The 21,863-nt window shown below is 37.8% G+C and overlaps 1 protein-coding gene and 1 long non-coding RNA gene across 4 annotated transcripts; one reads left to right on the top strand and one right to left on the bottom strand.

Annotated features, from left to right (window-relative positions):
- Positions 1-416: 416 nt before the first annotated feature.
- On the bottom strand, positions 417-19,112 carry nr2f1a (nuclear receptor subfamily 2, group F, member 1a). 3 transcript variants are annotated; one of them, XM_048189176.1, is made up of 4 exons: positions 18,895-19,112; positions 18,675-18,796; positions 4,314-4,841; positions 417-1,638 (listed from the first exon to the last, which is right to left on the bottom strand). In XM_048189176.1, the coding sequence occupies exons 3-4, from the start codon at positions 4,822-4,824 to the stop codon at positions 1,364-1,366; spliced, it is 786 nt and encodes a 261-aa protein (XP_048045133.1). In that variant the 5' UTR covers positions 4,825-4,841; positions 18,675-18,796; positions 18,895-19,112; the 3' UTR covers positions 417-1,363. The 3 variants fall into 3 exon arrangements, with proteins under 3 accessions (XP_048045133.1, XP_048045132.1, XP_048045131.1); XM_048189175.1 differs by lacking the exons at positions 18,675-18,796; positions 18,895-19,112 and adding an exon at positions 6,146-7,654 and having other exon boundaries at positions 4,314-4,838; XM_048189174.1 differs by lacking the exons at positions 18,675-18,796; positions 18,895-19,112 and adding an exon at positions 6,146-7,651.
- Positions 11,419-21,448, top strand: LOC125267492. The gene is made up of 5 exons (XR_007184685.1): positions 11,419-11,503; positions 15,695-17,695; positions 17,896-17,953; positions 18,213-18,346; positions 18,431-21,448. It is a non-coding gene; the product is annotated as an uncharacterized LOC125267492 (long non-coding RNA).
- Positions 21,449-21,863: the final 415 nt, after the last annotated feature.

Below are 21,863 nucleotides of genomic sequence, written 5' to 3'. Positions count from 1 at the left end.
AAAATATTAAACATTAATGCGCTGAAACAGGCAAAGATCTTTGAACCAGTCGGTAGCAACGTCACAGAAATCTTATTCTGCGCACGATGCTGTGACTCCAGATAATATATAAGACGCACGTGCTCACCAAAACGCTCACATAGAATAAATATGCCAGCAAAAGTAATCGAATGCCTGCATTTGTAACATATATGGTATTCTATAGAGGTTATTTCAAAACTCGTCTTGACGGGCTTGGCATTTTGTGTCAACATTGCTTAACAAAACGTTTTTATGAAACAAACCTATGTGTTTTTGTTGGCCTTCCTTAGCAAACAGAAATATGAATCCATGTAAAAGCACACCCCAAATACCTGCCATTAGAACAGCTCATTGATAGCATGAAGAAGATTGAATTTGCTGAGAGCGAGACAGTGTTGCCTATTTCCTTTTTAATAGTATAGTCACCATCACACAACTTCACGCGACCCTTCTGCACAGGCATATCATGGATTGAGCAAAAATGAAAGGCAACATCCAATAAAAAAGAAATAGCGGAAATATCAAGACGAAACAAACAAAATGTATTTGAAAATGATATATTAAAAGTGCTTTTGACTTTTCATGTCTTTTATCTCTGACTGATGATTGACTCAACACACACACTCGCACACACATACGACCAAGAAAAAGTTTCACCGGTGTCCTCTCCTTTAAAATGTCCATGAGGTCAGATTTGCCGAAGTTGCATGTCCATAGCATCAAGTGGGGGAAGGCTCAACCATCAGTGAAATTGTCATTGCGATTAGACTGTGTCTTATTTGTCTAATGTTTTTCTTTATTTTTAAATTCTCACTTCAATTTTAATTCTTGGAGAACATATCTTCAACAACATATATCGCACTCATTATAAGAAGCAAAAGGTTATATCAAAATCATTAGTATAGAATCACAGAAAAAACTGGTTTAGAACCAGAAAAAATACAAAACAGAGATACATAGACACAGGACATTTCTTATAATTGCTTGGAAATTTCTTTCCCGCTAAGTCTTGCTCATTTACTGCGCATATGATGTTCTTCATTTTATTTGTACGTATTTTGTTCTTTACAAAAGAAAAAAAAAAAAGAAGAAAAAAAAAGAAAAGAAAATAAAGACTAGTATTTTACAAAATGGAGAGTGTTCTTGATGACGACGATGGATTTGCACGGGAGTACGTCCAGTTCTTTAATCTTTGTACATTACATATTCCATTTCGGTCCCAGAAGACAAAAAAGAGTGTCTTCCTAAGTGGTCAGAAATTAGGTCCTATATATATAGTCTTCTTGAAAGGGCTTGCAGAATTTTGGTCCTTTAGTCTTTTTGTTTCACTCGCTCATTCGGATCATTGAATGGACATGTAGGGCCAGTTGAAGCTGCTCCCGGATAATAACATATCCCTGATGAGGGTTTCAATGGGAGTTTTACCTACCAAGCGAACGAAGAACAGCTGTTCAATTACTGACGAAGAGACAGTGCGGAGAGAAGGCAGTCGCAGTAAAAGCTTGCCAAAGCGACTGGGCTGGTTCGGGTACTGGCTCCTCACGTACTCCTCCAGGGCGCACTGAGACTTCTCTTGCAGGCTCTCGATGTGTGCAGCATCTGACAGGCCGCAAGCGTCTGAGTAGACAAAACACAGCACAGAAAAGAGGCCCAGGTTATCATTCAGCATCAGCATTACGTGTTGTTGACAAAGTGAGATGAACAAACACGAGCCCAACATCATGCATCACGCAGCGTATGAGGCTGCCTGTAATATAAATAAACAATACGACTGTGCAATCCCTCAAGAGTAACAGAACGTATTCCCTGCGTTGTAGGGGACATACCACATGCACGCTCACAAATCAGACTAAACAAAGAGTACGAGGACGAGGGTGCATAGTAAGCTCGACTGAAGAGGATCGACTGGAGAAGGCGCTCGTGACTGTGTCAAATATGGAAATATCCAGCTACATATTTGACAGAGAATTTGGCATGGTAATAACCGAATTATAAACCAATTGCTTTCCAGATGCTACCGAGTCATTTCTCGTTCGATTCCCTATACCAGCAGTTGCCTCTGCTGTGAGTTTGAATGAGGAGGCAAGGCCGCTGGAAGCAATCACATTTATTACCGTGGACTTGCCTGAGGACACAATCGCCTAAATTTCAGAAAAGGACATGTATTTTACAGAAAACTGCTCAAGGTCGATAGTGTATGTCAATTAATGACGTTACGTCAAACATGTTTGCAAATAGCTTACCGCACGAACGCCAGTGCAGTAAACACATAGCTCAACCATTGGAACTGCTAGAGTCAGTTCAGCCAAACGTCCATTCTCTTGAACACTTTCGCCAGGCCAATACGTATTTTGTCAGCATTCTAATATGGCGGCTGTGTTTAAGATATTCAAAATTAGAGTTTACGTTTTGTTCAGTTTAAGATTTAAAGTGTAAGGTCTTGGTGTGCAACATGCCTTGGCGACTGATCCTAATTGGACTGGACTGGAACACACTGCGGTCAAATACAATAACCTTCTGAACTTCTGAACTGTGCTAAGTCTTTGCAAAAATCTCTCAGTAATGTGACCTCATGGGCCACTTTCCGCTGCAGCCAGCATGTGCAGAAAGCACTGCTATAAAAACAGAGGCAATTCAGCAAAATACAATGTAATGTGTTTCGTATGTGTAGGAATGTTTTTAGTAATACTTTACGATTTACACTTAATCAGAAAGAACTCGAAAGATACAAAACCAAGGGGCGCATTATGAATTATTAATCCATGACGTCACAAAACTTTATGCAGCACTTCAACATAGCAACAAATCAGAAGATAGCCTATAGTTATTATCGAAACATATTGCTTTTACGTCTTACTAATTAGGAAATCCGGATTTACCGAAGTGTCTAGAAGTTGTTCTGATTCGCTACCAAGTCCATTTCTGAGTGCGTTGTAAACAATTAATTGTTAAGAATGGCAAGGAAGGTTCTGTGTGAGACTGACGTCATTCAGAATCAAATAGCCTATAAAGTAACATTTCGGTCTCAAAGATCAGATGTTCAAAACATAACAAATGTTTTTTTTTTTTTTTTTTTACATTTTTGTCATGCTGTACATATGCTAATCAACACTAACGTATATTCTTGAAAATTAAGGCAATACACAAAGTGTAAACCGAACCGTGGCCTACTTAAACTTAGGGGGAAAAGACTACAAATTATTGTTACACTACAGAACATAAGCTAGTCTTTTTTTAGACACGTTTTGTTATTTATATATCGTATATATATATATATATCGTATACATCGTGTGTGTGTTTAGTCTGGCCCTTTGCTCAACAATCAAAGAGTAGTGGTATTGACTACTTAATTTTCTTTGTCAAAACGTAGCCTATATAATTCCAACTGCTAAAATAAATATATTAAAGTTGATATTATTAAAATACGCACATAACAGGCTAATTTTACGTTATATATATATATATATAATATAATATATATATATAATATAATATAATATAATATAATATAATATCAAAAACAACAGTCCGGTTAAATCGTAACAATGTTATATGTATTATCGTCTGTATATTATAAACATCAATTACAATGCTAGAGATGTGAGGGTAATTTGGTGCCATCAATGTTTTGGTAAAATTACTATAGCTTTTTTTTTTTTTTTGGCAAATTAACCCGTCATTGAATAGTCAGACACCAGTATGACGGATATTTCTACGAATTCATAGCCTACTAAATATCATTTTTAAATATCACCCTAGCTTAAAAGCAGTTATTAATAATAGAGTCATCTTTTCTCAACAGAGAGGGCCTCAGATGCATATTTGTGTCTGCACACTGTGGCATCGTGTACAACTGTGAACAGTGGTTGTGCAGATTTAGGAAAGATATTCTAAACGAGATCTACACTTGATTGTGCAAATATTTGCCTAAATAATTTCCAAACACATAGAATTACTTTGAAATGCATATTCAATTCCATGCATAAATGACATTTTATGCTTTATTGTCATCCTCCACTAATATTGCAAAATAGTCTATAATTACTATAATATTATCGGTTGACTACAATAATATATGACATTTTGTATTACATTAAATATTAAATATTTGTGGATGTCTTTTAAATACATTTAAAATAGGCCTACCACTTTATTACTTGTGCGCTAAAGAGATTTTACAGTACAAAGCCAGCTTGAGGCCCACTATTGAGCTATAGCTTCGATGCCGAAGCTTACCACCCCGTATTGCATTGCCCCCTTATGTCTGTAAGGCCTTGTCTAACACACTCACCTGATGTGAAGAGCACTATTGCCTTAATGCAGCTGTATTCTGCAGAATCGACGTGCAGTGCTTTGAGCTTCTCGACCTGTTCCTGGAAGATACGAATGTGATCCATGAAGGCTACGACGCGGTCCGCCGACATAGGCGAGGCGTGCAGGCCAGCAGCGGCAAGCAGTGGGGCCACATGTAGGGGCATGGAGCACTGAGCCGCGTTTAGCACAAATAACTCGCTCCATGTCAGTCTGAGTAGAGACACCTGGTCGGTGATCTGCAGGTCGGGAAAGAAAGGGATGTTCCTCGCCCATTCCACAGCACTGAAGAGCAGACGAGCCGCAAGCTCACAGATGTTCTCGATCCCCATAATATTATTGGGCTGCATGCACTGGCTGCCATAGCGAGACGTAGGATAAGGCTCGGCCCGAAGTAGTAACGAGATGTATCCGGAGAGATAGCAATGACCATTCAGAGGATCCCCATTCGTTAGCGCGTACTGGCCCGGGTTCGGTTGGGTTGGAGGCATTCTTCCTCGCTGAACCGCTGACAAAAAGAAAGAAAGGGAGAGGAAATGTACATCCAAACTGAGAAACATCATTGATGTGGAATCTTTACTTCGAGTGCATGAGTAGTCTGGACTGCTGTTTAACATCTTCGAAAATAAAACTAAATTACAAACTATTTACGGCACTGCGTTTCGAAAAAAACAAACAAACAAACAAAACAAAAAAAAACCAATACTTTCACATGGTCCTTGAAATCATACTAACCTCGTCGGTTAATAGGTGGTAATGTTTACCTTTGTTTATGAACTTCAGTTGCTAATATATAGACATACAAACACTCTCTAGCTCTTTCTCTCTCTCTCTTTGTCTTCACACACGTACACATTACGATTTTTTATGTTTTTGTTTGATATACATTGTTTATGAGGACCGAGCTTAAATCTCGACTATTCAGTAACTAGTTCAATGCCAGCAGCCTCTTTCTTATTACAAATGCTACACTCTAATACTTTGACATAAATGCCTGTAATATACATAGATTTGTGTGTAGTAGACTAATAAGTTTACAGGCAATTTAATGATTAAGATAGCCTACTAACTCTGAAAAAAAAAAAATGTTATCTACAATCGAGCACGAATACTTTGTTTTTATTATTGATAAACAAAAATGCACATGTATTCTATAGGCACTATCTTACGGTGAATCAATTCTTATTTTAAGACAATTTAGAGGTTATTAATAACAGTTTCGTTCTACTCAGTTATTAAGAGTAGACTTGCAAAGGCCATTGTTCGCATACAGCTTAGGCTGAGAGGGGACAGACAGGCCTCTAAACGTTTACTCTAGGCTACGACGTAAAAACAGACACACTTCTTATTTTCAAAGATAAAACTATACCCCCTTATTTCATTTACGTATACAATATGGGGTTAGTGTGTGTAATAGGCTTTTCGGCAGTCTTGTGCAGTCTTTCAGCACGCACGCGCGCACACACACACACGCAAACATACACACACACACACTTCATCCTTCTTTCTCTCTTTTACATACATATAGTGTTCGTGGATGACTTTAATATTCATGTAATTGTCTGAGTTGAAATGGGTGCATATGATGCTTGCCTATCTGAGAACAATATTACTTGTATTAGATGCATGCTGTTCCTGCCTATGCGAGCGGATTTACTACTGCTTGTACGCGCCCTCTGACACTCTTTAGTAAGCAATCAAAGCAAATTTATTTCGCGTTTGTATGTGTACAGTGTGAGCTTTATGTAACTGGCTCTGAACAAAAAAACTGTGTGTAGCAATAGTGTGTTGCGTTTAGAAAAATATATTCACCTTCCCGCCGCATGCCCACTTTTAAACACTTCTTCAGCCGACAATATTGGCACTGATTACGATGGTGCTGGTCAATAGGACAGTTCCTGTTGGCACGACATGTATATGTTAAGTTCCTTCGGACACTCCTCTTGAAGAAACTTTTGCATCCTTCGCAGGTGAATTGACCATAGTGCTTGCCGCTCGATTTGTCCCCGCAAACAACACATTCTATATGCTGTTGACTCTGTCCAGAATTCTGGCTGCCCTTGTCGCCAGCCGTCCCTGGTGTGGACGGGGGTCCTGGCTGACTGGGTGTCTGCGGAGTGTGTGGTGCCGCTGACGCCGCCTGCTGTTGCTCCCTCGCCGGCTGAGCTGCTGGATTGGGGCCGCTCGGAGGTCCTCCGGCCACGTCTTCCTGCGGATCTCGCCAGACGCTAACTACCATTGCCATATCTCGGGCCCGAAAAGTGCTTTCAAGCGAACTGGTCGCTCGGATATCGGAGCAGGGAAAAGGGAAGTCTTGGACGAACGGCAGCGCGAATTCAAATCGGAGCACTCAATCTCATAAGGAAAAAAGTAGAAGCAGAAAATGATCAATACATTCAAAATACCGCAGTCGATAGAAAGGCACCCGATCAGGATATGCAATTGTCGGGAGGCCAGTTCCAAGGTAAATTGCAGTCAGCCATTCGGGAACCCAATCGTGAATAGAGAAAGCGATCCCAGACGTAATAAAAAAATCAGTTTTCTTAAAAAATACCGCAATAAAAATTCTTCACGTTGAAGCAAAAATAGTAGCTTTCTGGTGGACCGGAGATCCAAAGTGCTGTGCAAAATAAATTCCCCTCTTTTTTCTTCCTTGCTCCTCTCTCCGTCTTCGCGGTTGAAGAGGAGGAAACACTGAAGAACGGATTTCTCTATCTATGTTCATGAATAAAGCTCATCTGGTCCGGCGAAAGAAAAAAAAAAAACAACGTCGCCCGAGTGCCTATGTAGTTTCACCTCTCCAGTAGGAACAGAGCAAGGATAAAAAGAAAAAAAAAACAACTAATGGAATATGTAAGAAGCAGAGACTCAAAAAAGAATGCGTTTTAACGGGAGTACCAGCGGAGCAATGTTTCCGAAACGGAGATCTGCGCGAATGTCTGTATATAGTGAACTTTGACACTACTATTGAAACTGACACGTTTCTATGGAGATCGCTGCGCCTTATATGGTGCTCGTGTCAAGGAGCCAAGAGAGGGGCTGCTGGCAACTGATAATCAAAGGCGACTGACTGGTCAGAACCCTGCATCGGGGGGGAGAGAGAAAATGGGAGGCTAAGGTTAGCCAAGCCTCCTTCACTCCATTGGTTAGAGTCCTCGCTCCTCGCTACCTACGACTGAGGGCTCTGACAAGCACAATTTACATTGCGCTCGCCCCTGCGCTGCTATTTACTTTGAAACCCGATTAGAATGGACCGTCTATTGTCACAAAAAGAGGAAGAAACCCCAGAAAGAAGCGGCGAAAAACGGGATGAAAGCAATGAGCGAACTATACGCGCACGTGAAATATAAACAAATGCTGGTGCGAGCCTCACAAAGTTGAAAGTGTTTTGTTCAAAGCTGTAGTCTTAATTACAAAAATACCCATTACAACGTCCAGATTTGAACTATGAAGGTCCCATTGACATTTTACGTAATTTGACAGAACAATACCGGCTGGAAATTGCGTATCAATGCATAAACCATATTTTCACGGGTCAATAATATACATAGATCTCAGTAAAACGATAAAATAAATAACATATAAAAACCGTATTGGAACGCGCGATGACTACCACTAGTTTGACTAGAGAAAGATGTCAGTAGGCTATAACGGAATGCTTTCGCAGTGATAGGAAACAGATCAAGCAGCCATCCAAGGCACAAAAGAGGAATCAGAATATTATGATATTGGAAAGTATAAAAATCCATCGTTCAGTGTGTTTTAACAGATTATTAACGAGGGAAGTTTTTGGTATAATGCGCAGGGAAACCGGCTTTTTGTGCATGAATGCCGAAGGCTCCGCTGTACAGGCTTATAATGTCTGGATCGGGCTGCCATCTAGCGTACAGTAGACAATTACAGCGACATAAAAAATGAGTAATTTATTGTCATTTTAAGCATGTTCCTAAATGTAGCTCAGAGACGAATTACGCTGTGGGATGAATATTGTCTGATTTTTATTTTATTTATGTATTTATAAGACACATATGATTTCAAAGTCTTACTTTGATCATGATCTAGTGCAACTTGATTAACATTAAGCCTGTTTTATTTAGCAATGCCAGTACTTAGAAATAATTTCTTTTTGCGGAGAAACAAGTTTTGGTCTCCTGTCAGTTGACATAACCGAGATGTTTAAAATAAAATTAAGTATTAAATAAACCTCTTAGTAGCTTTTATAATGACAAACACTTTCACCAGAACTTTCTTATGAACTCTGCATCAAAAGTCAAAAACTGTGCGATAGAAGTTAAGAGGAGGCAAACACCGACATCAGTCCGTTTACGAAACCCTTACAAATAGGTAGCCTATTTTCAACTCGACCGCGGAGCTTCCTCCGTCTCTCCTCACACCGATCCGCAGAAACGCACGCTGCTGTCCTCTGTTCTTTGCAAAGGTGAAACGAATAAGATTAAAAGGAACAAAGAGAAACTTCTTTAAGTGTACCATCAAGGTTTTACTCCACAGACAGGGAAGAGAGCGAGAGGGGAGAGAGGGAGAGGGACAGCGAATGGGAACACAAGGCACGCATGAAAACAGTATTGAAGAAATGGTAAAGTGGACACTTGGACATTCAAAGTGCGAGCGCCCAGCGACTGGTGGGTATCACTTTGGGATCGGTGGTTTCTCAGTTTTGAAAGGCAAGTACTTTTTCACTTTATACAATCCCAGTATTAGTTGAAATTCATATAAATATCTCGCAATGTACGTAAACTTGTATCAAACTAAAACCTCAGATACCTATCAAATTAAAAACGTGAGACTGTCAGGTGAAAGCAATGCGGATATAGACTACGAGAGATCGGTGGACAGAATTCTATCGATCACTTGCACTAGCCTACTTAATTTTAAGGAAAAAAAATAACGTTGTGGTGATGCTGAACATGACTGAACGTTTGACTTTAAGAAACGCCTTTTCACCTGTGTTATTCGTCTTGTATGATCTCGTAATGGGAAGATCGATAGCAGTCTGTTTGTCTAAGTGATAATGTCAACGGATTAAAAGGACGATTATACGATAGACATGTTCAGAATAAAGTAGGGCTGACGCGCGTACATAAACATTTAAACAATTTTAAGAAAAGCAAAAAAAAAAAAAAAAAAAAAAAAAAAAAACTAATGAAAGAAGTATAAAAGTAATATATAAAAGTAGCATATGTCTGCCTCAAAGGATTATTTTCTCAGGACTTTCATTAAATTAGGTATCAACATACTTAAATGCAATTATAGCACAATTAAAGACAGGGAGCACATTTCACTATATATGACTATTATTTTTGGGGATCATATATATATTTTACTTTAGGCCTTGTATTCATCAAAAAGCTTTTGTTAGTCATGAGTTGTAATGAACGTTTTATTCATAAAAAGTAAGTAAAATAAAGTGCAAAACAATGTTCAAAAAGTTAGCTGCAATGTTTCACATGACAACATTATCATTATAAAATAATAAAATAAAATTAGCTAATCATAATCATATGACTATGAGTTATGTTACATATGAAATCAGTGATGGTCGAAGAGATGCCTCTTAATGCTGTGATGTTTTGATGTGTGATAAAATAATAATAATATTATTAATAATAATGATGATAATTAATCGTTTCACAGCACCTCATGCAATTTGTAATATGGTGTTATATTTCTTAATGACCGTGCAACCTCGTTTTAAATAGCAATAAACAACATATACCATTTAGTCTAATGCATGCTCCCTAAGAGCTGCTCGAGTAATAAAATCCCACGAAATGCGGACCTCCTACCAAGTGAGCACGAATGTAAATACGCTCGGGTTAGATGGCATAAACTCTAAGGACACAGCAGGGATAAAATATTTCACCTTCCTTATTTTATCAGACACATATGATATTACATTTAACCAACGTCCCATTGAAAACAATAAATTGTATAATTTTTGTTTACTTACAATTACAATTTTTACAGTAAACTTCTGAACCTAAAACATTAACCACACTAAATGGTTAGGTTTTGTAGTTTATATCTCTCCCTCTCTGAGTACAGATACACTAAAGCTTCCCTTGAAACTGAATTGCTTGTATATCACAATGACTGGATAATTTATACTAAAGACATATCTGAATTGTCTGTTGCTTGATACCAGGCCTTTCATGAGCAATTTTATAATTTATGCAATCATTACATATTTAAAATTGTATAATAAGTAGGTTTAAATATATAGGCATATATACTAATAGCAAAAATATGCATTACAGAAATATAAACTTGCACAAATACAGAGTAAAAAAAGTAATCAACAAAGCAACTTCCTGCAAAGTAGAGGATCAATACCTTGCAAGTAACACAACACGTTGTGGTTAAAATTTACATGTGATAAACATTTTGTGGAACATTTGCTTATACTATGGTTTTAAAGATATAGCTACGTTATGAGTGTTGCATTGAAGAAAAGACACTCAAGAGACATTTTGTTCTAGTTGGGTATAGAAATATTTTGCTCTCTGTGATAATCTCACAGTTTTTAAACACGTTGCCTCTCTAATGCGATGGTGGGTTTTGTCACTTTGAGTAGTAGTGGGTTGAAAGGGAAGAGGAGGGGGCTTTTGTTCAATTTGATCCCTAACTATTTGGGGGCTCAGATTGGTGTGAAAGGGACGAGAAGGTCACTTGAAATCGCCTTTTATCCACTGCCATTTTCTCTATGGATCAGCAACTTTCAATGGACATCATCTAATCGCTCTTAATGGAAAGGGTAGTGGGGATAGTTGTGGAAAATATCTTAAACTACGCCACTTAATATTACTGCATGAGCTATTTAAAAGACGTACTCATTAATGTTTCGCACAAAATCACCCTAGCATTCCCCAATTGTGTTTAAGGAAGGCCCAACGCTTCCATCATGCTTTGGCCATATCCTGATGTTCGGATATTTCAGATATTTTAAAATTTTGCTGAATATTGCCTATAGGCGTCATAAACACCATAGGAGTCACTGTACGTCTTTGGTCAAAAAAAAAAAAAAAAAAAAAAACTTTCTTTAACATCTCTTTATTTACAATGCACGAAAACAGGCGAATCATCTAACTGCCAGTGTGGGGCTCTGTTGATGGCCTATGATTACGGTGGCCGACGGGGGATGAAGAAAAACAGGTAGGAAAATATTATTATTTTTACCGGTTTTTTTCTAAGTGGCCCACAAAACTAAATGCACTGTCAAATTTCGAATTAATTATAAAACAGCGTTGACTGTAATTGTCCAAAACGGGGGAGAATTTTCTTTCTAGTTAGCTTGTGGTAGGAGATTAGTAAGAGAGACTGTCAGTTTATGCTGGAGGTAATGGCTTTATTGCTCACAAACCATCATCTATTTAGAGCTTATGTGCTAATTGCCTTGGATGGCCTCATAGACCAAGATCATAAATCTGTTAACAGTTAAAACAAGCCCAGACCCACAATAATTAGGCTAACTTACGCTTCTGACATTCCCTCAAAAAGCATGAAAACCACAACAATGACACTAAAGTACACGTATAGTATGCTGTCAGCAAATCCTTAAGCAGCTAGATCCATTTTCAGACGTTAGGCCCTGTAGACATAAGCAGGAACTTAACAGCACAGACAAGATTCATAAAAGTCTTAAAATAATGCATTAAAAATAAATATTTGTAATGACAGTAAAACTGTAGCCTAGGTGTCGACTTGTCTACGTGTTAGGCTACTTAATTTGTTTGAGCAAACATATTGGGAAATATTTAATAAAGATAGCAAGGGCTGGATTTCCCGAAGCAAAAGCAGAAGAAAGTAAAACGTCAGGTGCACATAAGCAGCAGGTTACTTCATCTCTACGTTTTCTCAAAAAATAGAACGTAGCGTTTGTAAAGGCCTATAGGCTACAACTCTAGCTTCTTTACATGGATTTAAACGTATCTTTCCCCTTGTTTTAAGTTCATCGGTGGCAAGGGGACATTTTATAAACAATATCAATGCAAACTACATCCGAGAATAAAAGAGTGTAAAATCGCATTGAAAGCGCCTCTAACTGTGCGCGCATGTCACGTGACAGATCTGGATTTACTTGCAGACACGCTATAGCCAAACTTTGTGCAGGTCTTCTTTGATAAACATAAATAAATAGCCCAATGGCAAGAGAGAGAGGCTATATTCTTAATTATGTTACTGATGTCAGAACAGATAACAACATGTACTCCTGTACTATATTATAAATGAATTAATCGTTCAATATTTTCATTAACATCTACAGTATGAAGTCAGCATCAATATTTCTAAAATACTATTCTACCAAAGCCATGATCCTTTATTTGACTAAATTAAGAAACATTTAATAACTTTTCAACACCTGCACAATATGACGCGCAATTACTTTAGGCAGTTTCACACTTTTCGTTTTGAAGAGACCAACTCTTCGAGATACTGGGGAAGTCAAGGCCTTAGTTAAGCACGTTTGCACCTGACCACCCCTGTAAACGATGCACAAAAAGTTCTAATAACAAGAGGTGTATGTGCTTGTTTGTCAAATAACGTACGAACGTTAGTTAGCCTACTTACGATAAGATTCCGGCCTGCAACCAGCCTAGTCGTATGTATGGCGTTGTGGTAATATGGTTTTTATTATTGAAGATAGTCATATATCCTACTGTAACATGAATAAATAAATAAATAAATAAATAAAATTCTAAAATATTTAAATCCAGATCTATTAGTAGCCCATCATTTTATAAGTTGTTAGTGCAAGGTGTTCACTGCTATTTGTTTTAGGAAACAAGGGGTTTAGTTAGTTCTGTAGGAATTTAACACAAAAACTGTCCTACATCTCCATAATTTATAATCCCACAGAGATTGCCCAGAAACCAAATGTCCACCCTACATTTATCTGCTTAAACCTTTTGCCATCGCGTTTTGTTATGGTTTTTACAACGAATGTCCGAGCAAGTGCAAAGCCTAAAGCACACCGCTTAACACGAGCGGAAGTATTCTTTGCAGAGAAGAGCAAAGATAAGCGACTGTATTTGAGGGGTAGAGCTTTTGTTGTGAGAGGTAGAGAGTCACCTAGCGTATTTATAATGGTCTGTTTAAACCGACCCGCAGCAGGAATTTAATTGGAATTTCGTCTGTCTTAGGCACATCCACGCTGGGAGACAGAAGAGATTAATTGCTTTAAATAGGGTGATAATGTACACGTGCAGGAGGAGTACAGATAAAGACACCTAATGTCTGACTTTTCCAACATCATTTTCATTTTATATTTCATTAAACAATGTTTTACCATTATCTAATGGTAAATATTATTAATATTCCCATAATTACTATACACATGCCACACACAGATAAACATATCAGGTAGGTTTAGTGATAGAAGTGACAGGAGATGCGAAAAGATCAGAAGCAATATTTAGCTCAAACATGCATGTTTACTATAAATAGTCATACCACATTGTTTTTTTTGTTTTTGTTTTTTTAAATTTAACTAGGTGCTATAAAAAAACTATTACTAGATTAACATTAACTTCTAATTTTTGCTAAATTTGCTTTACTTATTAATCATTTCTCGGTATTCCAAATGCCCCCAAACTATATAAGTAAACACTCACTCTAAAGTAAACTTAAAAAAAAAAAAAAATTAATCTCCCTTATACCTTCAAACATGCAGCTTGAAGTGTCAACATGTAGGCTATATATTTTACAGTATCATTTCTAAATAAATAAAATAGCTTCCACCACTTCTCCTTATAAAGTGAAAGCAACAGTTTTATGGAGCAATGCTGAGTCATAATTGAAATTAGGTTGTGAGTAATTTTCACTTTGCTGAGTAGTTAGTCACATTAGGGTTTTAAGGCAAATACTAGCTGGTTGTTTGAGTTCCAACAGGGAGCTAAATTGATGACTCACTGAGTTCAGAAATCTTTTTCCCAATGAGTGTCCAGAACGGCTGTGTATAGTCAGGAGGAAAAAAAAGATGCTCAAAATCAGACAAAGATGCACTGGCTCTGTCCTTGAATATGCATCTACACGTTAACAGGAGCTTAGATCATTTATATATTATACAAGATACATTACAAGGAAAAAAAATCTAAACAGAGAAAACAGAACATGTGCATACAGGTGTGCGCAAATTAGGTATTGCAACATTAAGGGATTATTCCAGGTTATTACCTATTTTTGACTCATAGTCATGTCAGTGTATTATCGTGGGTGTGCACCATTTCTATTATTTTAATATGCATTGTTAACTGCTTTTACAGTTTTACATCTGCCAATTTTTTGTATAGTTTGTGGAACAGTAAGCATTTAAGTACATTGATGATCTTACTTCTGGAAATGTTTGTCAAGAGCAACATTAGTTCCCTATACTAAAAGTTTTGTCACCAATGACCAGTATTATCTCTTATACAATGATCTATCCTGTGACCAATAGATTTGGCTCAACTGTGCTCAGATTCATAAAACAAAGTGTGAACATACAAAAATATATCAACATATCAATAATAGCTTTCTTATCACATCATCTGCATAATATAATGAAACAACAGAACAGAAGTCACTTACATTTTCTCCCTTTAGTCATCAGACTCTATTCACGGATTTGCTGAAGATGTTTTTTTTTTTTTTTGTCAGGATTCATAACTAAGAATGAACTACAGAAATAATTGTATAAGGCGTGGTGTAGTGTATGTAAACAATGCATATCGTACTGGTAATCTGTTTAGTCTCACTTCTAGTAGCCTTCAGTCATATGCTCAACAATGTCAAGCATCCTCAGTCACAGCAGATCCAGCTCAGGCCTTTCATTATGGATTTAAATAACAAAACCTGATACAGGAATCAGATCAAGAACAGCACTCATGATTTGCCTATATTATGTCTTTCCTGTCACAAAGCAAGACGTTTCCTCATCATTTCTATCATTATGTTTTTGATGAATAAACTTGAACACCGCTACTGTCATGTCCACTTCCATGTCAAAGGCAATGAAATAGGAAAGATAAGGCAGTTTGGTCACCAAATAACAATTTGTCCCTCTATTTTCCTTTGCCTCTCCTTTTTCACTCTTTTTGTCCCTTTTTAGCAGAATATGTCCATAAGCTTAGTAATAGATAGTTGCAGTGACAAGGAATTCACTCCTTGTCTGTGCATCTACTACATTTCCTAGTAATTGCTCCATAAAGTCAATAGTTTGAATTTAATAAAGTCAATCTTTGAATTTGACTCTCTCTGCTTCTTTTTGAAGAAAGTGAGCTGTAAACTTTCAGCTAAACAGGACAATTGCACACTCTCAATAAGCATAATCTTTTTTTTTTTCTTTTTTCTGTGTTTCTTTTTCAGATTCTCAAAGATGGGCAACTGAGATATCTGCAGGGTTTAGGTGGAAAAACACATGATCATGGTTTGATTGTGCTTAAACATACACACTTAGAATGTAAAAACAGCACCTGCATCTCTGTTTACACGTCACACTCTTGAGTATCAGTTCTATCTGTCAGCAAAGGAAAATAATGCAGCCATGATTCCTGAACATACATTCCTCAAAGCAATCTCTTCACCTCATAAAACACCAACTTTTGATCAATATAGTCAGGTTACCAGAGCTCTTATTTAAAAATCTGTGAAAAAGCATGTTTTCCAAAGTGAAAGAGGACCGATTACAGACAGCTGTGGCACTCCAAATGTGCCTCTCCACCCCATGGTTAGGACAGCAGTTAGTGAGGGACTTCCTGCATGGAAAGCTGTGTATGTTTTCCTTCAGTGAATTGAACATCCTGCAGATCTTAAATTCCAGTCAACAGTAAACTCCCTGACCTCTGAGCACAAAATTAGGCACATCATATAAGCAAGAGACAAAAGGGAAAGGGAAAGGAGGGACTGAAAAACAAAACAGAAAGATAGAGATACAAAAGATGACAAATTAAGAATGAGAGATAATGCAATTTTGTATACACATTTTCTTTGTAAGTTTGTATGAAAAGGATTACAGGAAAAGGACACTAGTTTACATGATTAATTATAAGCTATATGACTAAAACAGTTACATTTTCAATAGCATTATATAATATATATAATGTAATCAGGTTAATTTAGTCAAATTAATATTTTTTACCAATTTATTTATGTTTCCACTTGAAACAAATTTGTGGTTACATGATAACAAACTTTTTTTTTTTTTTTTTTTTTTTTGCAGTATAACTAATCACAGGAAAAATGGGACAATGAATAAAGCAACCCATATAAATAGATCTAGTCATTGTATTGTAATGCTCGTAAACATCCAGACTCTTTTTACATATATGTGAGATCCATTACTCTATTATGACACATGCATGCAATATTAGGGATCATTCTGTATTATACCATTCTGAAGTCTGATGTTTTCTATGTCTGAAAACACAATTATGTTTTTAGCCATGAAAGTGTCAGATTTCATCTTTTATTACATGGACAGGGTTGTCAGTTGCAACATATGCGGTGAACCCTATCTGCCAATGTGTTTATTGAGCTATTATCAATTGACTGATGAAACAAACTACTCACCAGTCAACATATGTTTCTAATTTGCTGGATTTATTTGATTTTAAACCACATGTTTTCTGTTTTAAGTGATTATGAAGGTTTGCAAGAGAGCTTTCTTTGCGGATCACAAACAATATGATTTTACAATTGTATGTTTTTGGCATTAGGGGCAGTGGCAATTTTGTCCTGGGGAGATGAGAGGCATTTTTTTCCCTTCTATGAGGTATATTTTACTATTTAATAAACATGGAAATAATAAAGTTAATAAATGTAACTTATGCCACCTCATCCCACAATCACAAAATATATTAATTTGCTATATATTCAGTTTTTATTTTTTACCTCCTTCCTCTTGTCCTGAAATATCCCCTTATTGCTAGTCATCTATAAGAAAAAGCTTAAAGGTAAGTGTCATCCCCTCATTACCTTGAAGAGCTTGTTCTGCCTTATTTATGTTCCCCACTCCCTGTGGTTTAGTTGTGTAGCAGCACCACAAGTACACAACAACTGATAAATTTAGAGATGCCATCCTATAATGTAAATACTAAATGCAGAGCAGTAATCTTCTATGTATTTTTTATATGCAGAATGTATATGATGTTGAAGTTTGATATATTTGAATGCCTCCAAATAAATTACTTTGCATATGTGCATATTAACATCTTTTCTTCTGTTTCTCATTGCCTGCGTTTCTCTTTGTCTGAAATCATATGCTTTATCTGGAGTATTACTGTGTACAGCTCTCAAAGGACAGAGATGTTTCCCAGAGCAGATCACATGACCCTATCATGTGCTATCATAGAAGTTGTTCTCTTATTGGTTAGTTACTCCACAATGCCACATTTGCACATATCACAGTATTTTTAGTTTTAGATATTTTTTGGGTCGATTTAGAGATTGGGTGCTGGAAGATGAGGTTATACATAATGTTAATCTTTACATGTGGTTATAACAGTGTTTATTTTTCCTCTATCATTTTCCTTATTTTGTTGATGATGACGACACTTGCTCTGCTTCAGGAAGCAGGTCTCCAAAGAAATGCACTCCTGCATCACAGTGCCTGATCACTGGAACAATGTGAGTGAATGTTTAGCTTTCTGAACAAAGCGACACCACATGATGTGGTGGGTGGAAAAGAAATCTCAATGCCCCTCTGTCGTATTCTTTCTCTACTTTTCAGCTCTACCATGTCTGTCAGTGCCTTCTTTACTGGCATTTAGGTGGTGTCGCCGATAATCAAGAAACACCACAGACAGTCGACTATGACGTGACCTTGGAACACATTCCGTGCAATGACCATTATAAAATGCTACGTCTTTCATCTCTTTCCCTTTAGACATTGGGCTGCGGGATTGCAGCTGTGTGGCGGGTGCCACCACACTGTTCATGTCTTGCCTGTATGTGTGTGCCTGTGTGTGCGAGCGAGCGATCCCTTGGGGCTCTCTCCCTCAGCCCTGGCTCCCTGATTCGGTGTGTAAAAGCACCCCTGAATGATGGATTACTGTGTCAGTGCGGCCTGCGAAGGATTAATTTGTTTCATTGATTTCTCTTTAGGCAGAATGCCAGCGTTTGCTGCTTCCCACCTCCTTCCCGGAGACTCCCGGCCATAATAGACGGTAATGGCCTAAGACAAATCAACCCGTTTCTTGTAAAAATAGCAGCAAATAACCCCTGACTTTGCCTCACGAGCGTAAACCAGAGAGAAGCTCGATTCTGACAGCCACATTCACAGCGGGCATTAACCCCAGGAGAAAGCTCGCGCTCCACTTGAACAAAGCCATAAGTCTTGAATACTTACATCCCCCACTCACAGCTCAGAATGGATTGGTAATGACCGACTGTCTGGCTGTGCAGGTTATATGCGCTTTGCCTCGGCCAATCACAGGAACGAGTGACCTCAGAGATGTTTACAACACCATCCTGCCAAGCAACAGTTTCTGTGCATTAGTTGAACACATGGATATCATATTTAAGCACCACAGTGAGAAGCCTAACAAATGTAGCCTATAAACACTCACCCCTGACTGTGTTTGCTAGCTCAGGGGCTGTTGTTGTGATGTTGCAGGCCTGGGCAGAGGATGAGAGAGTGTGTGGAGCTCTGGCCAGGACCCTATATGTGGACTCTGAAGGGCTTGGAACACATAATATGCAGAAACACACACACACACAAAAAGATTAAACAAAATGTACAGTCAGAGCTGATGTGCATCCTCAGTCAAGTGGTGATTCCAAATCAGTAGTTTAGAAATGTTCTGTCTGAGTGCAATACTTCAAATTAACTGTAGGCAATTACACATTGAACATGTCACATGATCATGAGTGCCGTAATTCTCCTTATAAAACAGGTAACTAATATTACATCACCCCAGCTAAAATGGCCCGTGTTTGAATATTTTCAAGTGAAAACGCATTGCTTTGTAACATTTATATGTATGCATTTGGCAAACACTTTTATCCAAAGCGACTTACATTGCCTTCAAGGTACACATTTACATTTTTATCAGTTCTTGCTTTCCCTGAGAACCAAACCCATGACCATTGTGAGCTACAGAAAAATAAGCCTGTGATATTACAGACTAGTTTCTCTTTGTCTCGCTTTCTTTTTTTTTTTCCTTCTTTCTTATACCATGGTAAGGACAGAATAGTTTATAAGGAAAACAATACAGTCATTTAAGAACAAACTAAAGATATTTCAATTTCATATTTGACACATTTTAAAACATTTTTTTTTAAAAAGCATCCATTCTTTTTATATACATTTTTAAATAAAACCTTTGACTAGTGATATTAAATGCAGTGTAGTCCAGTAATTTATGCTTACAAGACAATAAAGTCTTACACAGATTAAATTACGGTGGTTCTTCACCCCTCAAGTCTTGAATGACCAATTCGACACCTTGCATACACAATATGATTGTGTCTTAGTTTTAAAAGAGAAAAAAGTACATTTCAGTTATACAATTTTGTTATGAATACACTCATCCTATTCCATTTACCATTTTTTTTTTTTTTTAAAGATGTACTCTTTCAGTTTTGAGTTCCCCATCTCTGTTTGTATGAGCAGAATCATTTACTGTCCACTGAAGGCACTGCAGTGTGAACACTCAAAAGACTTTTTTTTTCCCACAGACCAAATCAATCCTAATGCCCTTTCAGCTCTGTCTAGAAACAAAGTCCTTCAACACTGATGCTGTGGGTGGAATTAGGTAATCTCAGCTATGATACTAACTCATTGCTAGCCTCTTCCCAGGCTCCTTGCTGTCAAGAGCTGTGTTCCTCTCAGAAAAACAACAGTTCTCAGGGGTCCTTACATCCTTAAGTGGCTCCAGAAAAGGTTAGTTGTCAGGTAATTGTCCAGCTGCGGTTTGGCTTATCTTAATCACAGTGCTTCAACATAAGCCTGGGTCTGTGTTATGAAGAGGCTAACGGTGCTAAAGGGGTGGCTAGCTGGGGGATTTTGTTGTTCTTTTTCTCTTTTTGTGAATGCCTGGTGTGCTGAGATAGCCAGAGCAAAGTATAGCAAGTTAGCGTCAAGCTACAAAACATAATGTGGACAAAGTGTTGGACTACTGTTGATACACACAACAATATTTCATGCAGAAGAAAAACAAAAAGAACAAATGGAACGGAAACACAGCAACACCTTTGAGCCGTGTAGAACCAAACAAGCAAGTCAAGGCGCAATCCATTTGTCGTGGTTTGTTATGTATATCTGTAAAGTGCAGAAACTTGAGGCTTTGTGAAGCCTTTGATGTTGGCACTGAGTCACTCTTTAAGGGGACAGGTTGGAGAAAACTGTATTCAGGATCCATAACGCTATACAGGGTCCTTTGGTAACATTAAACAAAATAACAACAACTAAGAAGGCCTTTTACAAGGGTCAGCAAATGCAACCAAACATCTATTAACTCAGTACTTCGAAGCCAAATTAAAATATACAAAACAAGCACAGATCTCTGATCATAGAAGCGCTAAAACTGTAAACCGAGTTCATTCAACCTTTGCAGCATTTATTCTGATAGTAGTTTGCAGTGGTGACACATAGTCTGCTGTCATTTTGCTCCAACGACGTCAAAGGTCGAACACAAACTATAAAATATTTGTCGGGGGTCCATCAATAATCCTGACATGCGGACCCATACAGAGGCAGAATGAACTGTCTCGACAAAAGCATCTGGTACACATGTTGACCCAGAGGCCAAAAGGTTAGCAGCCAGACTCCTCTACCCATCCCCACTATGCTTTCATATGTTCATTTGATGGTCGCTGTGGCAATTATAAAGGTATACTTCAGCCAGGTCTAATGGACTAGGGGCAAAGAGCAAAGCCTTTACAGTGGGGACTCAAGTCAAAGGTTAGCATGGCCATAAGACTGATTATGGAGCATTCGATGAAATGGAAAGACGCGGGCAGCGCACATGCTGAACTGCTCATCTTTATGCATATCTTAACTATGAACATGTCTTATGGAAAACACATTAATGATCATTTTAGTTGTCATGCAGTAGATGTTGTTTTTGTTGTCTAGATTGCCACCGGCTTTTAATGACTATTAAATATGAATGGCCAAGGTCATGAGGGTCACAGTCTGCATTTAGAGTGTATGACCAGTGCCACATGTAAAGGTTAAAATGGAATTGCTTGTGCCAAGTTTATGAAGAGCCCCATTTATGCAGGCCAGCAGGGGTGATTTATGACCAGAGATAAGAGGAAGGATGGGTGGAAAACTCTTTCTTTTTCAAATGCAATCAGCTTCTGTAAATACGTAGCTTACTTATATCCATCACGCTGTCACAGGGAATCGCCGTTCCTTTGCTTAGATGAAATAACAGCTTTTGTCTGGGTACCAACAACTGTGCTTTTGAAGAACAGTTGTTTTATCATTTTGTATGTGTGTGTATGTGTGTGTGTGTATGTATGAAGCTCACTTTCCAAGTTCCCTAATATATTAGCCTATGCAATTACATCATTCTAAGCATACCATATC

Source organism: Megalobrama amblycephala, linkage group LG4, assembly GCF_018812025.1.
Source record: "Megalobrama amblycephala isolate DHTTF-2021 linkage group LG4, ASM1881202v1, whole genome shotgun sequence".
Taxonomy (NCBI): domain Eukaryota; kingdom Metazoa; phylum Chordata; class Actinopteri; order Cypriniformes; family Xenocyprididae; genus Megalobrama; species Megalobrama amblycephala.
This window is presented reverse-complemented; position numbering and strand designations above follow the sequence as displayed.

What these genes read in the sequence shown, in the direction of transcription:
- nr2f1a (XM_048189174.1), bottom strand. Translation starts at nt 6,578, where the DNA reads ATGGCAATGGTAGTTAGCGTCTGGCGAGATCCGCAGGAAGACGTGGCC. An exon ending in AGTGGGCATGCGGCGGGAAG is followed by an intron (nt 4,842 to 6,145) that starts GTGAATATATTT and finishes TCTTTTTGTCAG; the next exon opens with CGGTTCAGCGAGGAAGAATG. An exon ending in AATAGTGCTCTTCACATCAG is followed by an intron (nt 1,639 to 4,313) that starts GTGAGTGTGTTA and finishes TTGTCTACTCAG; the next exon opens with ACGCTTGCGGCCTGTCAGAT.